This window comes from Leptomonas pyrrhocoris (assembly GCF_001293395.1).
Source record: "Leptomonas pyrrhocoris isolate H10 chromosome Unknown, whole genome shotgun sequence".
Taxonomy (NCBI): Eukaryota; Euglenozoa; class Kinetoplastea; order Trypanosomatida; family Trypanosomatidae; genus Leptomonas; species Leptomonas pyrrhocoris.
The window spans coordinates 190,115-209,744 of record NW_015438382.1 but is presented as its reverse complement, the minus strand read 5'-3'; the positions used below and the strand labels follow the sequence as shown (position 1 = coordinate 209,744).

At 59.5% G+C, this 19,630-nt stretch overlaps 7 protein-coding genes across 11 annotated transcripts; all 7 read right to left on the bottom strand.

Annotated features, from left to right (window-relative positions):
- Positions 1 to 595: 595 nt before the first annotated feature.
- Positions 596 to 4,518, bottom strand: ABB37_08782 (putative protein phosphatase 2A regulatory subunit; the record flags this gene model as incomplete). The annotated part of the gene is made up of 1 exon (XM_015807896.1): positions 596 to 4,518. Exon 1 carries the CDS (start codon positions 3,191 to 3,193, stop codon positions 596 to 598), a length of 2,598 nt encoding a protein of 865 aa, XP_015653554.1. The 5' UTR covers positions 3,194 to 4,518.
- Positions 4,519 to 5,231: 713 nt separating this feature from the next.
- Positions 5,232 to 5,864, bottom strand: ABB37_08781 (calmodulin-like protein; the record flags this gene model as incomplete). 2 transcript variants are annotated; one of them, XM_015807894.1, is made up of 1 exon in its annotated part: positions 5,232 to 5,864. In XM_015807894.1, the coding sequence occupies exon 1, from the start codon at positions 5,799 to 5,801 to the stop codon at positions 5,232 to 5,234; it is 570 nt and encodes a 189-aa protein (XP_015653552.1). In that variant the 5' UTR covers positions 5,802 to 5,864. The 2 variants fall into 2 exon arrangements, with proteins under 2 accessions (XP_015653552.1, XP_015653553.1); XM_015807895.1 differs by having other exon boundaries at positions 5,232 to 5,805.
- An 878-nt stretch (positions 5,865 to 6,742) lies between these two features.
- On the bottom strand, positions 6,743 to 10,597 carry ABB37_08780 (hypothetical protein; the record flags this gene model as incomplete). The annotated part of the gene is made up of 1 exon (XM_015807893.1): positions 6,743 to 10,597. One exon carries the CDS (start codon positions 10,595 to 10,597, stop codon positions 6,743 to 6,745), a length of 3,855 nt encoding a protein of 1,284 aa, XP_015653551.1.
- A 1,002-nt stretch (positions 10,598 to 11,599) lies between these two features.
- ABB37_08779 (putative 40S ribosomal protein S3) lies at positions 11,600 to 12,324 on the bottom strand (the record flags this gene model as incomplete). 2 transcript variants are annotated; one of them, XM_015807891.1, is made up of 1 exon in its annotated part: positions 11,600 to 12,324. In XM_015807891.1, the coding sequence occupies exon 1, from the start codon at positions 12,257 to 12,259 to the stop codon at positions 11,600 to 11,602; it is 660 nt and encodes a 219-aa protein (XP_015653549.1). In that variant the 5' UTR covers positions 12,260 to 12,324. The 2 variants fall into 2 exon arrangements, with proteins under 2 accessions (XP_015653549.1, XP_015653550.1); XM_015807892.1 differs by having other exon boundaries at positions 11,600 to 12,319.
- An 823-nt stretch (positions 12,325 to 13,147) lies between these two features.
- On the bottom strand, positions 13,148 to 14,227 carry ABB37_08778 (putative mitochondrial 2Fe-2S iron-sulfur cluster binding domain containing protein; the record flags this gene model as incomplete). The annotated part of the gene is made up of 1 exon (XM_015807890.1): positions 13,148 to 14,227. The coding sequence occupies exon 1, from the start codon at positions 14,087 to 14,089 to the stop codon at positions 13,148 to 13,150; it is 942 nt and encodes a 313-aa protein (XP_015653548.1). The 5' UTR covers positions 14,090 to 14,227.
- Positions 14,228 to 14,801: 574 nt separating this feature from the next.
- ABB37_08777 (putative mitochondrial E1-like ubiquitin-activating enzyme, putative (UBA5)) lies at positions 14,802 to 16,151 on the bottom strand (the record flags this gene model as incomplete). Of its 2 annotated transcripts, none has more annotated exons than XM_015807888.1 (1): positions 14,802 to 16,151. In XM_015807888.1, exon 1 carries the CDS (start codon positions 16,032 to 16,034, stop codon positions 14,802 to 14,804), a length of 1,233 nt encoding a protein of 410 aa, XP_015653546.1. In that variant the 5' UTR covers positions 16,035 to 16,151. The 2 variants fall into 2 exon arrangements, with proteins under 2 accessions (XP_015653546.1, XP_015653547.1); XM_015807889.1 differs by having other exon boundaries at positions 14,802 to 16,122.
- A 669-nt stretch (positions 16,152 to 16,820) lies between these two features.
- ABB37_08776 (hypothetical protein) lies at positions 16,821 to 19,380 on the bottom strand (the record flags this gene model as incomplete). Of its 2 annotated transcripts, none has more annotated exons than XM_015807886.1 (1): positions 16,821 to 19,380. In XM_015807886.1, the coding sequence occupies exon 1, from the start codon at positions 19,188 to 19,190 to the stop codon at positions 16,821 to 16,823; it is 2,370 nt and encodes a 789-aa protein (XP_015653544.1). In that variant the 5' UTR covers positions 19,191 to 19,380. The 2 variants fall into 2 exon arrangements, with proteins under 2 accessions (XP_015653544.1, XP_015653545.1); XM_015807887.1 differs by having other exon boundaries at positions 16,821 to 19,362.
- Positions 19,381 to 19,630: the final 250 nt, after the last annotated feature.

Here is a 19,630-nt window from a genome sequence, read left to right as displayed (position 1 = left end):
CTGCCACCAGCCCCCCCCCCTCTTCCACCTTCGGCAACAACATCCGCGTTGAAGAAGCCTCTGCTACATAAAACCCGGCTAAGGTAATACACACCGAGACACGTGATATAGCTTTGGCCGAATAGTGAGAAGCCCGCAGCGGGCATCAACGCACCGTCATACTCCTCCATTTGCTTCAGTAAGACAAATTGTAATACCTAGAATAGAGAAAAGCTACAAAAATAGAAATAACCAGAAACTGTACAGGGCGAACAAAAACTCCTGCGAAAAAACAGAAAGGGAGGAGGGCAAGAGGTGTCATCATCAACAATAATAATGGTAGCAAAGAACAGCGGCAGCAACCCACCACAGCGGTGCATTTCGGCATGCACGGCGCATCAGCCGATCCGTAGGGACGCCCCTGCAAAGCTAACGCAACAACAAAAAAGGAATAATCGACGGGTGGGAAGAAGAAGAAAAAATCAAAGTCCTACTGCTGACGGTACGCGGAGGCCATTGGAAGGCGTGACACAGAGCAGCATCTACTAAATACGCAGTTGGACAGAGGAAACACACACACACACTGACAAGGAAATGCACCACTGAGCACGCCTCATTAGCCTTCTTCCTCGGCGATTCGTCGGTTGTACGGGATGTGCTGCGAGGCATCCAGCACGTCCACGTCGGTGTCCTGCTGCAAGGTGTGTATCGCCTCGTTGTACGCCGTGCGCTCCACCTCCGTGACGTCAAACCACGCAAACCACTTCGGCAGCGCGAGTGCCGCCGCGATGCGCACATTCGGCACCCGATCGGTCGTGTACTGCTGAAGCAAGGCAGCCGTCATGGGGAGCAGCTGCCGCCGCACCGGGTCCGTCGCGTCCAGCTCACGCACGACCGGCAGCAGCACCTCCAAACACTGGATCATCACGACGCGCCACATGTACCCCACCGCCCGTGCCGGGGAGAGGGTGTCGGAGTGCAGAAGCTCCATCGCCGTCTGCGCCGCCCACGCCCCACCGTACGCGGCCGCTACCTTCTTCAGTGTGTGCACGGCTTGCCGGCGAACGGCGCTCACCGGGTCGTGCAGCGCCCCGACGACGATGCTGGTGAGGGGGCGAAACTGATCCGGCGGGAGCACCTTCGGAAAGTACTGCGTGACCCGCACAACGACGTCGCGGATGCGCCAGTTGCGTGACCCGCTCAGCAGCGAAAGCTTATCGACAAAGGCGCGTGCGATGGAGTCGGCGCGCTTCCTCACGAAGGCGACGTTCGACTCGGCGGTGTTCGCGCTGCCATTCGCGGCTGCCATCGCCGTCACGAGCCGCGAGGAGTGGTGGGGGGAGTGGTGACGCCCACTGCGACTGTGTATGGGCGGCTGGGCGAACTGCGGGGGCTGCGGCTGCGGCTTGGAGGTGGAGCTGCGAGAGGAGGTGGAAGACGACGGACCTGTTCCAGCTCCGTGCGCTGCATTACCGCCACCGTTGTTGCTATTGATGTTCAGGTTGGTGGTCCCGCTGCTATTCATGCTGTCACTCAGCGCCGCCTGCTGCTCGGCCGCACGAACGCTCTTGCCGAGGCTCGTGACGAGGTCACCCAAACTCTCGATGGCGCTCTCCTGCACGACGAAGGATGCGTCCTCCATCAGCTTCGCTAAGAAGTTGCACATGGTCAGCACCACCTCATCGCTGCCGTAGATGAAGCAGTGACAATGGCGGGCCGCGCTGCGACGCACCACCGGGTTCTCGTCCTCAGCAAAGTGCTCTACGACGAGCGCGCAGCAGTGCTGGATCATGGCGCTGCTACAGTGCACCACGACGGTGTCGAGCTGCCGCGCCACGGCCGCGCGTGTCTCGGGCTCCTCATCGGCCGCCAGCGTCTTCAACACGATTTCGAGGTCGTCGGCGTTCACCACCAACGCGGCCATCGTGCCGAGGTGATTTGCCGCCATGAAGCGCACGCGCCAGCTGGGGTCGACGAAGGCGCTGACGTAGGTGCTGAGGAGATACTTGGAGGTCGACTTCCGCCCAATCAGCCGTGCGAGCTTCACAATCTCCTCAATCAGCAGGTAGCGGACCGTGTCGCTGAGGTCGTCGGTGGCGAGGGTGCGCAGCAGCGGCAGCGGCATCTCCGCCAAGGTGAGACGGTGTACAGACGCCACTCGCACCCAGTCGTGTAGGGAGGTGACGACGCCAACCCGCACCATCGTCGACGCGTCGCTGCTGCACTCGGCGTAGTAGTTGAACATATCCGTCACCGTAAGACCGCTGGCCTGCAGCACGGCGGGACGCATGGCGATGTGGCCAAGCAGACTCGCCGCGACCGTGCGCGGTGCGCTCCAGAAGGAGACGCGCATTGTCAGCACAAAGGGCAGAAACAAATCCAGCACCACCTCGTCCTCCACCATGGCCAGTATTTGCTGCAGCGAGGCGATCGTCTCCTTCACCACGACCTGCTCCGCGGAGCAGCACAGTTCCATGATGAGCCCCATAAAGTACGTGATGTTCGCCGTGTTCTTGTGCTCCATGCACGTGATCACCTGCGGCAGTGCCTGCGCGATACTCGGCGCGCAGTTGTCAAACGACTCCCCGTAGTCGTCCGCTTCGAAGGCGGTGAGGATGGCGGGCAGGAGATGCTCGATGATGCGCTGCGTCGACATCGACTTCGCCGCCGTCACGCAGCCTTCTGTCACGAAGGTGCGCCGCTCCTCCAGACTGCCGAGGTTGCAGTAGCGCTTGATGGGCGGGTCGTGCCGGTCCAGCTCCAGGCACACGCTCGGTGCATCGCTGTTGTACTCCTCCGACGCCTCCACGTCGCTGTCGGGGCGGGGGCCGATTGTAAAGGCAGCGTTGAGAGAACGGTACGGAGTGAGACCGCTCGCATTGGTGGGCGACACGCTTGTCGTGGACTGGGACATGCTCATGGAGCCCGCGCCGAAGGACGCGTTGAGGCCCGCAAGGCTCGCGTTGAGACTCGCGTTGAAAGGGTTGACTTGTGCTGGTGCAATGGTGCTCGTGCCGGCGCCACCCCCCGCACTGCTACCGTTGCCCATAGTGCCTTTTCGATTATTGGTTGGGTCGACGTGTGCGGCGCTGTTCACGGCTTCGCCCTCGCACTGATACGCAGCGACGGCGGGCAGCCCCGTGGCGGAGGCCGGCATGGAATCCACCGCGCCCGTCTGCACCGGCGACGAGGAGGACGCGTTTGTGGAGGACATGAGCGGTGGGGAGAGCACGACGGCGTGCCGCTGCGGCGGTGGTGACTGCACCGTGTCTCCAACACCGCCTGCCGGGGTAGGAAACGGCGACGGGGGGGGCGAGGGGGACGAAGACGGACGCCCCCGCTCGACCCCACCTGCGGCGCTGGCGGCGGACGGCAAAGGCGAGCTGCCCCGCCGCTCTGATCGACTCTCCACGCTGACGGGTGTGTGGTAGTCTTGGCTCTCGCGTGAGAAGGACTGTGAGGCGGACTGTGGTGTATGGGGGGTGCTCGAGGTCCCCGCAGCCGAGCCGTGTCCGCCACGGGCGGCGTAAGCACTACTTGACTCACTACTCATTGAGAGAACAGCAAAGAACGAAAATACGAAAGAAGCACAGCTGTCATCCACGGCGCGGCTGTCGGGCAGTGGCTGTGACTCTCCACGTTGGTATGTGCAGCGGGTTTCGTCTACAGGCTAAAGAAAGATAAAAGTAGAACACAAGATGCGGCGCGCTGGTCGACTGAACTGCCTTCACCACGTGCGAGGAGGTACAAATCGCAAAGGGTGGGCGGTTTCCGTTGAGGTGAGAGAAGTAGAGGGGGAAAAAGGACAGGCGGCGGTGGTGAGGACCACCAAACAACAACCGCTGAGAAGAAGAAAGAGAAAAGAAAGCGAAGAGACCTCTACTGTCCGTGCGCGTTGATGCACGAGGGACTTACAGAAACAAACAAACGCAAAGCAGCAGCAGAAGAAGCTGGCTGCAACGGTGGAATCCCAACCACGCCGCGGCGGCGACGGAAGGGGGGGGGGGGAGGGCTGGGGAACGCGAAACCGCGCCACAAATGGGGAGGGGACGCCCTGCCAAAGGGGACCGTGATGCAGCCTCGACGGCTCCTGCGTTCTTTTACCCCTTCGCACGTCCCAGCAGAGGCTTATGCTTTTACTAGCAAAGAGGCCACTACCCCACGAAAGCAAGTAGAGCGGGAGAGAGAGAGAAAGGAGCTAAAAAAAAGTCCACGACCGGAGACGCTGCAACGCGGTACCCGACAAGACCACACGTGCGCCAAAGAGAAAAGGAAAATATTTCTTCTCTTTTCAAAGTCAGTAACAGCGATAATTTGATGGTCCGCCACGTGAGAGCCGGGGCCGTTGGGCAGCTATAGAGCACACGATATGAACACACTCACACACAGAGATAGAGAGAGATGCTTGTGTGCGCGTGACGTTTGGTGGACAGAATTTCAACTAAAAAAAATACTGTTTAAACAGTGGTGCAAAAACACGTAGGTGATAATAATAATAATGATAAAACCTTAATGAATACACCTCTGCTGCGACTTCCTTGGTGAGGAGGAGAAGGCAGTCAAGGGAAATAATAAAGGTAGAAGCGGGTACGCAGAGAAAGAAGTAGGATCAGGAGTAACGCGACGACTTACTCTCAAAGGAGGAAGGCAGAGAGAGAAAGAGAAACAGAGGCGCTTGCCAAGCAAGCAAGACCGCCACAGAAGCCGTTGCGTGTAGCACACGTCACTGCAGCGTTGAGAAGAGCCACGCACACACACACACACACACACACACACACAGAGGAGAGGGGAAGGAAAGGCGACAACCAACAGGTCAACGGCTGCTCCACTTGAGGATGCCATCAGCTTCCTTCTCGGGCAAAGGACTCCGCTCCTAACATCATGGAAGTAGGAGTCTTCTATTTTTCGTTTCCTTTTCAAATGGGAGAGAAGTGGAAGAACTACACAGGAGATATGTCCTTCGCCGCACAGCCGCCTTGTGCTTCCGGCAAACGAAACTCTTTTTCCCCTTTCTTTTGCCCCTTTTCTATACATAAAATAGGCCGTACGTCAGCATGGAGAAAGCGAAAACAAACACAGCACCGTGCGTGACAAGAGAAGTTAACGAGCTGCACGGTGCTGCAGGCGGCAGCGTCCGAGCTGCGTGCCAAGCCCCCCTTTGCCTTCTCATATCTCCCTATGTCTCTCTCTAGGAATTTCTTTTGTACATAACACGCAATGGACAACAAATACGCACCTTAACCGGCCCGCTGCTACGACGAGCTCGTCGCGACGCCACCACCACTACCGGCGGCAGCGCTAGGGGTGTTCACCTGGTCCAGCTGCCGTTGCAGCTCCACAATGTCTGGCGTCGTCGTCGGCACCGGTGTGCAGAGGTACGTGGCGAGCTCGTCGATCCGCACGCGACCCTTCTCATCCGTCGGCACCTCCGCCAGGAGCTGGCGCACGTCCGCCTCCGGCATCTTCTCCCCCAGCGTGGTGAGGAGTGTAATCAACTCCGACAGCTTCAAACTGCCCGAGTCCCCCACATCGAAGGCGCGCAGCGCAGTGATGAGGTCGTCCTCGGTGGGACCGGTATACGGCTGCTGCATGAGCTTCACGAAGGCGTCGAAGGGGGCCGGGTTGGGCAGGGGCCGCAGCAGGTCGTTGAACTCCGTCTCGGTGTAGCGGCGGCCAAGGCTGCGCAGGATGTGCTTCAGGTCCGTGTGCGAGACGGCGCCGGTGTGTCGCTCGTCGAAGAGGTTCCACGTGGAGGTCCACTCGTGCGGCACGGCGGTGGCAGAGACACCGCCGGCTGCTGCGGTCTGGGGTGACGACGACATCGCTTACGAGCAGAGCGAAGACGAGGATATTGGAGGTGTACGTAAGAGCGTGCGTAAAACACTGAAGGAAAGTAAAGGAAAGGAAAAGACGGAGGAGAAGGTGGACGGGGAGTGCGTCAAGACGCGTCTCTATTCGTTAGTGGGAGAGACGAAGCGGCAGGGCACACGAAGCGTAGCCACAAGACATGGAAAACCTACAGGTAAGCGAGCAGCAATGATGAGGAAGCGAACATATATATATTCCTCCTCCTCCCTGTGGTGCAGTGTGGAAGCGTTTTGTAAACACTGTAAGCGTAATGAGGGCGGACGTGCGTGATAAGGGAGTTGCACGCGCTTTAAAGAGTGGCAGAAGGAGATGCGGTCACCCGTCACGCGCACCGAAGCAACCGTCCACGGTTCTACGGCGCGTCAACGAGACCTCACGATGTTTTTTTTTTCTTCCTTTGTCCTCTTTTTCCTCCTCTTTCTATAACCGGGGAAGATTGAAGGCAGAAACGAAAAGGCCGCGCCTCCGCCGCTGCGTGCGAACACGTGGCTTGGGAGACGACAGACGGCAAAGCGAAACGAGTACAGTCGCGCCACCACATGAAGAGGCTGAGATACATGTATATATTTATATAGGCAGAGTGCATCTAAGGTAAAAGAGAAAAATAAAACAGTAATATTAGAAAAACAATAACAGCACGAACGCACACGTTGTCTGCATAACAGCGTCCAACGCGTGCAACACAGTCTAGAGATGATGTACAGGGCCACAATGTAGCAGATGAGGTCAATCATAGAAGTCATAGCAATAATAATAAAGAGTAATAATCGGAAGACAACTACAGGGGAAGAAGCGAGACAGTCCAACGCACGCACTGGCCGTTTCGCGACGATCGAACCGACGAAGCGTGCCAAGTAAAAAAAAAAAACCAGCAACATAAAAAGAGTTCTGAGCTTCAATGGCGAGCTGTGAAGTTGGAAGAGAAGATGGCTCGATGCCCCGCAGGCGTCCCCGACACCGGCGCCGGGCTGCGCGACTTACTCGTGTGGCGCACCACAGGCGTGTTCACCGTTCGCGCGGACAGACCTTGCCGCAGCGACGGCGAGAGCGATCGCACACGCGACCCGACACCCATGGACGGCACGAGAGGCGGCGTGGGAGAACAGCGGTGATGCGTGCCGGAGGGCTGCGAGGACGCGTGAACAGCAGAGATAGGGGGGATGAGGGATGGCGGTGGTGGAGTGCGGGAGCGAGTCAGCGCCGGGGTGCGCTTCGCCGCTGCTGCTGCGGTGCTGGAGGCAAAGGATGGGCTTCGACTCGTGCCACCCGGCGCCCTTTCTAGAAGTCGACCTTCGCGAGAAGCGGAGGGCTGCGGCGACGGTGTGGCTCGACGATGCGGAGTCGGCGGATGCCGTCCATGAGCCGGGGAGGCATTCCGTTGTCCAGCACTAGTGCTGTGCGGGCGTGCAAAGGACGAGCAAGAGGACTCCGTGCGTGTGCGTGCGACGGCCGGCGGGGCGGGAGAGACAGAGCGAGAGGTCGGGGCTGCGTGCATGGAAACACTGCGAGGACGTGTGCGGGACGCGACGGCGGACGACGACAACATCAACGATGACGGCGTCGCTGCTGCTGCCGTGCCGGTGCGCAGCGAGGCGCCAGCCACGAGGTCGCGTACACGCTGGCCGTGGATGCACAACTCCCCACAGGCAGACGACGTACTTTCTGCGTTATTGTTGTTGCTGCTGCTGTTGCTTCTATGACGAAGATCATCTTCGTTGTGCACGTCCGCCACCTGCAGTGCACTCCACGCGGCGACCAACTCAGACAGGTGCGCCACGATGCGCGGCAGATCCTTCGCCACGCGGCGACGATGCTTCTCCTCCTGGAGCAGCTGCTTCGCCATGTTCACCTTCTTGCTCAGGAGGCGCTCACGACTGCCGGCCTGCATCTCCGCCTCCTCCCGGAGAACGGTTTGGTAGTCGAGGACGAGGGGCTCTGCTTGGTCGATGATGTGCAGCCGCAGCCGCAGCAGCTCCAGCTCCTCTCCTGCCTGCTCCCGCACCTGCTGACACGCCGCGAGGTGCCGCTGGAAGCCGAGGAGAATCTTTCCAGCACCCACAACCGCACCACCACCACCACCAAGCTGATGCTCTTCATAGATGCTCGCCGTCTCACTGCCGAGGTCGCTGCTAGTGGGGCAAGGCTTCAGCTCACTCGCTTGCAGCGTCTCGAGCAGTTCCTCCTCCATCGCCACCCGCAGCTCGCCATCTGGGGCGACCGCGTAGGCACTATCCCGTGTCACGGCGTAGTAATCCGCGTAGACGGTGCGCAGCCGTGCCATGATTTCTTCCACCAGAGCATCCTGCTGCGTGCTGAGGTGCTTCTGGAAGGCCACGCGTGTGCGGTGGACGTAGTCAAGCACGGGGGCAAAGGACGGCGCGCGCAGCACCTGCCGGACGATGGGCGGGAGGTACAGACACCCGCTGACTCGAGCATCTTTGCGGAGGGAGTCGACGCCGTGTGTGGTGCGGGTGGATGGCGCCTTCGAGGAGGAGGGGGAAGTGGAGGACAACGACGAGGCACCGGTGGGGCGCGCGCTGCTACTCAGCGAGGAGGGCGGGGAGCCGTCTACTAAGGAGGGAGCGGTTGCATTGCTGGCAGCATCCACGGAGGCAAAGATGTTGCCGAAGGGAGAAGTCGCCTGCTGGGCCGCCACATCCGCCGCGAAGGCTTCTTGTAGCCGCGCGTAACGAGCCAGGACTTGCTCCCGCAACTCCGCAAAGGGGGCGGGCTGCAAAGACACCAGGAGTGTGTCGGCCACGGCAACAGGCATCCGCGACATTTTCGGCTTCGGCGTGACGCCTGGGTGCGTCGCTTGGGCATCACCGTTCCGCCCGTCTTCCCCGCCGCCCCCTCTTTCTGCGTGACCGCCCTGAGAGGACACGTTCGGACTCGCCTTGGGTGCTGCCATGGCGCGCCAGAGAACCTCCAGCGTCTCCAGTGCCTGCAGCTCCTCGTTTGTCTCCGCTTGCATACGGCGGTTGTGCTCCGCAATCGAGCCCAAAATCGACTCCGCCTCTTGCTGAACACGCTTTAAGGAGAGGTCTTGATGCGTGCCGTACGCCGTAATGGAGGAGACATCCATTTGAAAGACTGTAGAACGCCCGGCTAACGACGACGATGGTGGTGGTGGCGGTGGTGGATGTGTGGAGTCCGGCAGGGCAGTTGTCGCGTGCGAGGTCCGACGCTGCGAGACGGCGACGGTGACCGTGGTGGAGCTGCACGTTGGCCAGGTTGTGTTACTGCCGTCGATCGCAGAGTCTTCCTCGGATCTGTGAGAGCCCCGCTGCTGCTGCTCGACGCTGGTCCAAACAGCAGGAGGGTCGAGGGTGCAGGAGTCGGCGGAGAGGAGAAGCAGAAGCTCTGCCTGGGTGGTGGCCCGCAGCGTCGCCGTCCCGGGCGCGGCTGCCGTGGCGCCGCATTCGTGCAGCAGCTGCGGTGCATCTCGTGTTTCAGCGGTAATTCTGGAAGGCGCCAACGTGGTGGTGGCCGTGCTGTGTCCGGAAGACTTCGGAGACGGCGGCAGGGAAGCAAAGTTTGACGAAGACGCCGGCGGGCTGATGGACGGCTCCGTCACGGCCGTCGTTGCCGCTACAAGGTCGGCCGAGGTTGACAGCATCACCGGCACCGCCTTCGCCAGTGCGCTTGTCTCACCCGTCCGATTGGATGTGTCAGCAGGACCGCCTACATCTGCCAAAGATCGCGCCTCCAACTCGCTCGTGTTGCTGATCTGCTCTTCCGTGCCGAGGTACTTTACGCGGTAGGCGGTGCGCAGCGCCACTTGCTCCGCTGGGCTACGGGTCAGAATAGCCCGTTGCTTGCACAGCAGCTGAAGAACACGAAGTCGGTTGTCCGCCAGCGATTTCAGGCGGTCCAGCTCCGTCTGCAGTTGCTGCCGAACGCCTTCGTGTGTGTTCGCCTGCATCATGCGCTGCAGGGCCCGCATGGCGTCTGCGGTGGTCGAGAAGTGCAAGGGGCTGGTGATTCCCTCATTCTCCAACGCCGCCACAATGCTTTCCTCTTCCGCTGCTTCTTCGTTCTTTGCACCACAGGCTGTATGGGGGTCTGGCGCTGCCACAGTGCTCTTCTGTTGCTCCTCCTCCTCCGCCGCGTCCTCTTCTGCGCGATCGTCGTCGCTTGCAATCCACTGCATCTTGTCGGTGGACGTCGCCGTCTGCGTCTCCTTCTCACTCGTGACTTCCGCTTTGTGTTCTGTGGACTGCTGCTTCAGCAGTTCTGCAAAGGAAGGGAGCGAGGGGAACACCAGCTCCTTTGTGCTCCGCCGCGCTGCTGCTGGCGCCGCCACATTGCCGCTGCCGCTGCTCTCGTCACTGTCCGCTGATTCTCGTTGAGGCTCCCGTAAAAAGGAAACTGCCGGATCGCGCTGCAGCCGCCGCCGCAGCGGAGACGACATCGGCGTGCGTGTGTAGTGCTGCTTCAGCAGCGTCACGATCACCGCCACGTCGGCGTGGCGCGGCGCCTCCTCGAGCCGTGTCGCGAGGTAGCAGACTTCGCGCAGCAGGACATCGTTTTCAGTCGCCGCGTTGAACTCGGCGGATTCCTGCAAGGCGCAGAAGTCGCCCACGAACGGCAGCAGCGAGGCATGGAGAAAGGCGTCCCACCGGCGCTGGCGGTCCATCGCGGAGACGCCCATCCGGGCCCACACGTCGTGCACGCGGGCGGCCACGACGGCGAGTTGGTCCACCGCCGGCGCGATACGCGGATCGCAGTGGAGGTCAGAGGAGCTCATCGGATACGTGGTGTGGAGAGGAAGAAATAGGGATAGAAAGACGGAGGTTTGCTACTGTCTTGTCTACCTGGTTGTGCGCACGTGTGTTGACTTACGCAGGTCTGAAAACCAGCAACACGTCGTGTCTGACAAACCAAAAAAAAAAAACAGAGCAGAAAGTACGTACCAGCGTCTTCAGTGACAAGAGGAAAACAGCTAACAGCAGAGAGAGAGAGAGAACAAAACCCACGAAGTCAGCTCCGCCGCCGCCTCGTCGGTGTTCAACAGGAAACGGCAATTTCAAATGACCTCTAAGACGGTCAACTTGTACCGCTTGACGCACTGCTCGTTGCAACGGAGAGTTGCGATGCACAACGGAGAAAGGAGAAGGAGGAGAAAAAAAAACGAAGGAAATAGAAGGGAGGTACACTTGCTTATTGTTATAGCGTAGAGCGAGGAGCTGCAAAGCACAGCACCGAAGTACCTCTCAGAAGCGCATCTTCTCTTAAACATATAAGCCTCTCTGGTGTTGTTGATGCTTCTTCTTTGGAAGGAGCGTTTGTTGGCTGCCTGTGGCGCCTTCCTTCCCTCGTTTCACCTCCACCGCCACAGACCGCAGATACCAAATTCTTCGAAAGGGCATCTGGCGAGGAAGGCCATTACTGAGGTATAGAGAAAGGAGCGTCACACACCCCGCTAGGCGATTTCTGCTGTGAACAAGACTCGCTGTCGTCGATCTCCCTCGTTGCCGCGAAGGAGAACATCGTCAACGCGGTAAAGGTCTTATTACCGTTCGTATTGTTTTTTTTTTTGGGTTTGAAGGAGAAATGAATAATTCATTGAAATGAGAATAGATATAAAACAGTTCAGTTGTGAGTTGATGACGCACATACATGCGCCCATACACGGCACCATCCGCCCTTCTCTCCGCCCCCGTTGTTTCTCGCCTTCCGCGTCGCGAAGATCAGAAAGACAGGAGAAGAGGAGGAAATGCGAGAAGCCTACCGTCCTCCTCCTTCAGCCTTACTCGGATGCGGTGATCTGCTTGGGCTCGATCACGGTGATCACATCCGGCAGCGGCTCGGACGGGCCGTTGCGGCCGTTCGGGTCGTTCGGCAGCATGATCTTGACCTTCACGCCGATGCAGCCAGCGCGCATGTAGCAGTGGCGGCAGGCGGCGTCGACGAAGTGCTTGTGGGCCGTACCGGACTTGATCATGTAACCGTCGCGGAAGGTCATGCTCTTCGCACGCTGGCCCTTGATCTTGCCGCCGACGGTGACCTCGCAACCCTTCGCGCCGGACTCCATGACGTAGCGGATGATGCCCATGGCGGCACGGCGCACCTGCAGGTTGCTCAGCAGCTTGAAGCGCAGAGACTCCACCTGGGCCATGGCGGACAGGCCGCGCACCTCGACGCGCTCGACGTAGAGCTGCAGCTTGCCCTCCTTGTAGTTGAAGCGCTGCTGGATGCAGCCCGTCAGTTCGCGGATGCGGCGACCGTTGACGCCGAGAACCTCGCGGGTCTTGGTCGCCTTGATCACGATCTCCGTGCGGAGCGTGGTGACGTGGTAGGACACACCGGAGAAGCCCTCCTCGGCAAGCTCGCGCTTGAGGAACTCGAAGAGCTCGGCGTAGAACACGCCGTCGCGGATGATCATGCGCTTCTTGGAAAGAGGACCCATGATTGCTGCTCTGGAAGAGAGAAGGGAGGGGGGAGGGAAACGGTATGTGCTTACCAAACTTAACTGCAGTGACAGAGAAGAAAGCACGAGAGGAGGACCATGAGAAACGCGGGTAGGTTGGCGTTCAACGAAATGAAGGCGGTGAAGAGAGAGGTGAAGGAAATACAGCAAAAGAAAAAAGGAAGGTGCTCCTTCACGAGAGATCAGCATTCAAGGACGTCCAGCGCCCTCTTGCAATCTCCGCATGCCACAGCAGCTTCGAGTCTCTCGCAGCAAGAGGGACATCACACCAAACAACGTTGCTCTCCCCCCCCGTTCACGCGGTTCCGTTTGTCTGCAACTCAACGGATAACAAGGTTATCTGCGAGAAAGCCAACTGGGAAGTAAAGAACGTGCTTATTCATTTCCCTTCTTTCCTTCTTCTTTCCTTCTCCAGCTCTTGTTGATGTGATACGCCGATACGCACGAGAACACAGACACACACATACATACGAGTAGACGAATGAACTCAGACGTCTTTTTGTAAAGAACAAAAAAGGAAGAATACCAAGCGAACGACAGCGGCGATCATGCTGGTTAGAGAATGCCACTCGAGCTCAAACAACAACAACACCACCAACAATAGAAAAAGCCTTGAGATATGCAAAGATAAAAACTCCGTGCGTGGAAAGACAAGAAACCCACACTGTGGGAACATGCACCGGCGTGAAGGACAACGGCAGTGTGCTCTCGGCACTCCAACGCCCCCGTGAACCAGAAAAAAGACGAGTAGTCAGACTTGTGCGTCTTCACGAGTCCATCCGCGCTCGTCCACCTTCGCCTCGTACAACAACCATCACAAACGTCAGCGACACGCACACACGTGAATCCTGTCTGCGTGACTCCATCTTAATGCTTCAGCAGCTCCTCATCCTCGGGGCAGTACACCTGGCACCGCTTCAGGCGCTCCAACACCGCGTCCACGTCTGTCTCATCGTCCGCCGCCTTCTTCCGGAGCGGCGTCTGCGAGAGCGTGGACGGCGCCGCTGCAGAAGGGAGGTGAGACGAATTCCAACCGGCCGCCACGCTGCCGCTCTCGGCCGGGGCAGCCGTCGCAGCAGTGGGCGAGTCCGCCGACGGCACCTCTGCGGAGGACGGCAGGGGTGACGGCGAAGGGGCGGCGTTAAAGGCTGACGACCCAAAAAACCACCATCGCTTGGCTTTTTTATCGTTACTACTGCTATTGGTATTGCTGTCGTTGATGGTTTCTCCGGCACTGCCCGCTGCGTTGGTACGGGAGGCAGATGACGACACATCACGCCACCCCGCCGGCTCGCGCGGCGCCCCGTCACGTGTCGTGAGACCAAAATCGCTGAAGCGTCGCTCCTCCTGCTCCTGCTGTCGGCGCTGTGCCGCCGCCGCGTCGGCCTTCTTCTTCGCCGCCATCGCGAGCTGCTCCTCCACGGTGGGCTTGTCCGCCATCTTGTCGGGATAGCCCGGGTGCCAGCGGCGCAGCACCACCTCCGGCGCACAGTCAAACACGGGCTTGCCCAAGCGTGCACTCACCTCGTTGTGCAGCTCGCAGACGTAGCGAGAGACGCTGACCTTGTCACGGACGTCCGGTGGGTGCTTGTGGACGTAGTCGCGCATGTGGTAGGCGCACCAGCTGCATGCATAGACGTGCGCCCACGACTCAATGAAGTTCTTCATGGCCGTCTGCTGCACCTGGGAGGGCTTGTACGGGTAGACGGCAGCGGAGGAGTGAAGGATGTTCCACCCCGACACGCCAAGTTCCACGGGGGTCGGGCACTGGCCGGGGATTTCTTTCGATGGCGCGCTGTTACCGGACATGGAGTTCTCTTTTTGTTTTCTGATACGGATGGATTAATGTGAATGGTAATTGCAGCGAAGGCTTGTGCAGAGCGGCCCTTCTCTCCTCCACCGTTTCAATGTACTCGGCGAGTTGCCGTTTTTTCTTCTATTAATGCTGTGAAGTGCTCGTCATGCAACGGCAAACATCAAAGAAACAAAGGAGATGTGAACAGGGGAAAGAAAGGCCGTCATAGATGCCTCAATTTTCACGTTTGCCGATTGACGGCGCACCGTCAGCACCGTTACACACACATGGCAGCGGTAGCAGCACCGGCAGCCGAGCACGGATAAGCATGCGCGATGATGGAGGACTCGCAAACAAGGACGCTTTCCATACCCACTCCTTACCCAGAGCAGCCCATTGCGTAAATGGAAGGAAAGGCAAGCCTTTCTGTAGCACAGATCATCAAAACAACGGCAAGTGCGAAAGGTGCTGTGCGATCAGTCGAATCTAAAACGGTAGGGAGACGGCCGTTCTTACTTATCCCCCTTTTACGCTATCTGCTATGGAATGAGTTACTTCACTCCGCCGGTTTCGCATCCATGAGAGAAAGCGATCATCACAGACGGAAGAGCATCAACGGAGTCGGCGCCGCAAAAAAGAAGAGGACGCTCCCGCACTCGAAGGAACACACCTCCCCTCCCCAACCGGAAATGCGAAAAAAAAAACCTTTGCCCCGGCTTTCGGCTTTCACTGGATACCCTTCAGGCGCGCCATCAACTCCTCGATCGAGGTGTCGTCCGTCTTCACATAAGGATCCGCCGCCGCTGCGTCGGGGTTGTGGCCATCATCCGCGGCGTACGCGTACTCCAACCCGCTCTCCCCATCCGTCGCCGACGGCCCACCGGTGGGCGCGTCAGCCGTCTCGACCCCGATGGCGTCTCCCGCACTCACTGCCCCGCTGCGGACCGCCAGCGACGCCTTCCCTTCCGCCTCCACCGTAATGCCCCACTCCGCCGCACAGGCCTGCGCACGCGCTTGCGCCGCCAACTTCTCCTTCGCAGCGCGCTCCTCGCGGGCTCTGCGGGCTTCGTAGAGAGGATGGGCGGCCTCCCCACGCTCCTTGACCTGCAGCGCGTACGCCTGCTGTCGCTCTACGCACAGCGCGTTGCGGCACTCCGGGTTGGCGCGCAGCTCCACGCGTGGGAAGTGGTCCCGCATCGCGTCGTAGCCAACGTACTCGGAGACCTCGCCGAAGTGCAGGAGGTACTTGAGCGTGTTCTGCGCCAGGAAACCCGCGACGATGCCCATGGTGGTCGGGAGCGAGGCGGCACATACGCCCTCGCGCTTCGCCTCTGGCAGCCCCGTCGCGACCACCAACGGCGGGCAGCACTCGTAGCACGGCGTGACACCCGGTAGCAGCAGCTGGATGTGTCCGCTAACGGCGTTCTCTGCTACCCCGCTCTCCATCCACGGCACGTTGTAGGTGAGACACGCGAGGTTCACGGTGAGACGGGCCTGGAAGTTGTCAACGCAGCACAGCAGCAGGTCCACCGGCGTACCGGCCACCACACCGCCCAAGGTTAGCGCGTCTGTGAACTGCTGCCAGTGCTCGGTGGACGTGATGTTGTACGCGTGCGGCTCGACGACGGTGTCGGGGTTGATGCTCTCCAGCGTCTCCTTCGCCGCCTGCACCTTCGTCAAACCCTGCTGCTCCGGCCGGTAAAAGAGCCGGTTCATGTTCGCCAGTTCGACCGTGTCGTAGTCGAACAAGAGGAGTTTGCCCGCACCACAGCGTGTCAGCATTTCTGCCACGACGGAGCCCACGCCGCCGGCGCCGATGATGGCGACGGCTTTGTGGCGGATCTGCTCGTAGTCGTCCACGACGCCCATCCGCTGCAGCGCCATGAGACGGCTGTATGGGTTGTCGTCGCGTACCTCGGCGCTGAACTTGTGCGTCGCCGGCGCCTCAGAAGATGACATTTTCTCTTTTGAAAAAGGAAGCGAAAATCAAACCAACAACGCCGGCGATTAATAAAGGAAAGGAAAAGAACGAATACGTTCGCGTTCTTCTCGAGGTGTACAGAGGGCAGAGGTGCTTACAGAGAGGCGACCGGACGGAGGAAGGTTGGAGTTGCCGGTGCAAGACGAAGAGTGCGAATGAAAGAAAAGGCGTGATCCTTTGTCCGGGGGAGCGCAACGATGTGCGTAAACAACAACCAAGTAAAATGGAGAGGAGGCGGCTTCGACGACGTGACAGTTGAGACCGCTGCTTCATAACTTAGTTGTTCTTTTCCCTGTACTGCTCTCGAAGGGAGACAACGAACGCCAAAGGTGAGTCCTTTTCTCATCCATGGGAAGTAATGCTTGTCAGCGGGGTAACACGACAAGGAGCAACAGTATGTTGAAAATAGGGAGAAGAACACGCACCGTGCAGCGCTGATTTTTGTTTTTGTAGAAAGGCCATGTCTGGTAGGCAGTGCTGCGCTCATTGAAACTTTCATGAGATGGAAAAGAAAAGAAAAACTGCTGCCCGCTGTCGCTCTATGAGTTTTCTGTCCAGCTGAAGAGAGAAGGAGAGAAGAACCTCCGCAGTGCTGCAGTGTGATGCCTGTTCTGCAACACACACACACACACACACAACCCTCCCCCACGTAAATGCCAGCTCCGTACGCGAACACGCCATCCTCCTCTCCTCCTCCCAGTCCATCTTTTTCTGATCGAGTGCCAGCTTTCTCGTTATCGCCTCTCTCTGCTCGTGGGTGTGTTTTAGTTCTGTGTGGGACCGCGGGACATGGAGGCGACGCAGCTCGCCAGGAATTCACGCAGCTCGGCGTCCTGCGCGTCCTCCTCCTCATCGTCCGCACCGTTCTGCGTCGCGTAGCTGCGCGCAAATGCTTCAAAATCGAGGGGGTACAACGAGTTGAGAGAGGCGGCGGTGTTGGCGACGGCGGCGGTGGGGTGGTGTTGATTGCCGCTGCCGCTGCTTCCATGATTCTCCGGGGTGTCCTCGCCCGTCATCACCATCACCACGTCGGACGTGCTCGCGACGGAGGGCCGCGGTGTGGCGTCGAGGCCGCCTTTGACTTCATCTTCTCCTTCCGGTAGACTTTCTCCTGTGCGACCGAAGTGCAGAGGGGAGAGAGCGGCGCTGGCAAAGCTGGCCTCAACGTGGGAAGGCGTGCAACTGCTGCTGACGTGGTCGCTGCTGGTGAAGGGCTGCCGCTCGTCCTCCTGCGGAGAAGGTTGGACGACGGAAGAGGCCACACTGGCGAGATCGCCGCCGCCGCCACCCAGCGCAAAATGTGTGGAGCTGCGTGTAGCACTGGCCAGCGCGGAGGTCGAAGGTGAGAAGGAGGGTGGCAAGAAGGAGTTCACACCGTCCGCCCCTGCGCGCCCTCTATGAATATCCAAATTCTTTTCCTCACCGCCGCCACCGCCACTGTGGCGCTGCGCTGCTGCTGTCGCTGCAATCGGTGAGAAAGGTGGCAAACTTGGATGATGCGCACTCGCGCGTGGTGTGTTCACCGTGGAGCTCGTGGCCGTCGCGATACTGGTGCTCTGTCCGCCCTCTGTGGCAGCACCGGCGTCGGTGACAGCGGATGCCATGTCCAGAGCCGCCACGTGCATGACGAATGAAATACACGCCGACACCGCCGTGGGTCGCGCAGATCGGTGGAGGGCCGGTGCAGCGACGACACCGCTACGATATGCAACTTCGCTGTCATGCCTGTTGCTGCCCCGCATTGGGCCTGTGCCTGTGCTACGCGAGGCCTGCCCTGTCGCAGAGTCTGCTGCAATCAGTTCCTGCAGCTCTTCGGGAGTGATGCTGGTAAGGATAAGCGGCATGCCAGCCTCGCCACAGCGGAGGCGCAGCTGCACTCCAAGCTGCTCCGCCAGCAACGCGGCCAGCTTGAAGGGTTTCACATCGAAAACTTTGCCGGGAAGCTGCACAAAGGGCCTGCGAATCAGCTTCTCTGCTTCTGATTCTGCGCTTGCCATGGCGTTGTTTTTATCCATTTCTGATGATGGCTGCTGCTGTTGAGTGCTGGGCGAAGGGGTGGGGGGAACCATCGATGGCCCCGACGAGGTGCCCAAATCGTCCGCGACGCTCTGTTGTCGTACCTGCTGGGATGCAGGCGTTGCCGCCGCCGCTGCCGCAGAGCTCGCGGTGTTGTCGTGCGAGGAAGAAGAGGTGTCGAGTGATGCTGAAGCGCGCACAACATCGTAAAAGCGAAAAAGATGGAACGCCTTCGCAAACGCCGTCACCACCGCGGCGCTGCCGTCCGCCGATGACGCGGTCATGCCAGAGGCGGCCTTACCGCGCGTCGTTGATGCTGTTGACTGTTGTGGCTGCGTGTTGTTGACCGATCGTAGCTCCAGCACTCCGCTCTCCAGCAACGTCAGCCCGCACTGCCCGGCGCTGCTGGGCAGCGAGGCCAACAAACTGCCGTAGGATCGCGCTTCTCCGCACGTTTCGAAGTGGTAGCGGCGAGCGTCGGCACACACGCTCGTGGGAACGCCCTCGGCTAGGCGGAGTAGGAAAGTTTTCGACATGTTCCGCGCGTACGTGCACGTCCACCGCACCATGTCCGCGTCGATCCGCTCATCGAAGTCTGTCGGACGGGTATTGTTGTTGCTGCTGCTGCGACTGTCTCGCTTCTCGTGCGGGACAGCGGTCACGCCGCTGCCTCCTTCGCCGCCGGCGGCTGCTTCGGTCGCACTGCGGTTGGCGCTGTTGCTGCGCTGCATCGATTCCGCGACATCGTAGCAAAACTCAATGCTCTGGAGGTTGCCGTTGCTGTGCTGCCGCAGCACCGTCGCCATCAGCGTCTTGGCCAACACACAGAGAAACAACTCGGTGGGTACGTCGCCACCCTCCGCCCGGCCGCCGTCTGCTGCCATACCATCCGCGTTGGTGGCGGATGACGCCTGGAGCGGCTGGAAAGCGTAGTTGTCGAAGTAGCAGGCGTGGATGCGGACGGCGATGTGGCCATTAAGGCTCGGCGTCACCGCACTCACCTCAATCCCGTCGTGGAGGGCGACGAAGTACACCGCCTCGCCGATCTTGCCGACGCACAGAAGAACGCTGAGGAAGGTGCGGACGTTGCCGCCGCTGACGGTGAAGTGGAGGGACATGAGGACAGAGCGCAAGAGAATGACGAAGACAGCGACAACAGACAAACAACAACAACAACAACAAAGAATTAGGAATGGTTGGTGTGAAACACACTGGAGAAGTGCGTCCTTTTCGACTTGTGCGTGTCTCCGCCTCCAATGCCGCAGACGCGGTGTTCAGCGCTTCACCACTAATAATAATGATAAGTCTAGGCAAATAGTTGAAAACAAAAGGAAGAGAGCGAGTGAGGATGACCAGAGAAACGCACACTCCAATCGAGGAATGCGCGGAAAGAGGGGGGGGGGGGTCGGCTCGAGCCGGCGGTGCCGCATACGCAGGGTGTACGCAGCGGAGGAGGAGAGAAGACTCACTTCTCATTCAGCATTCGCAATGCAGTCCCTTACGACCGAGTCGGTGCAGACGTGAAAATGCATGGAGCCCTTTGTTGCTGCTCCGTATG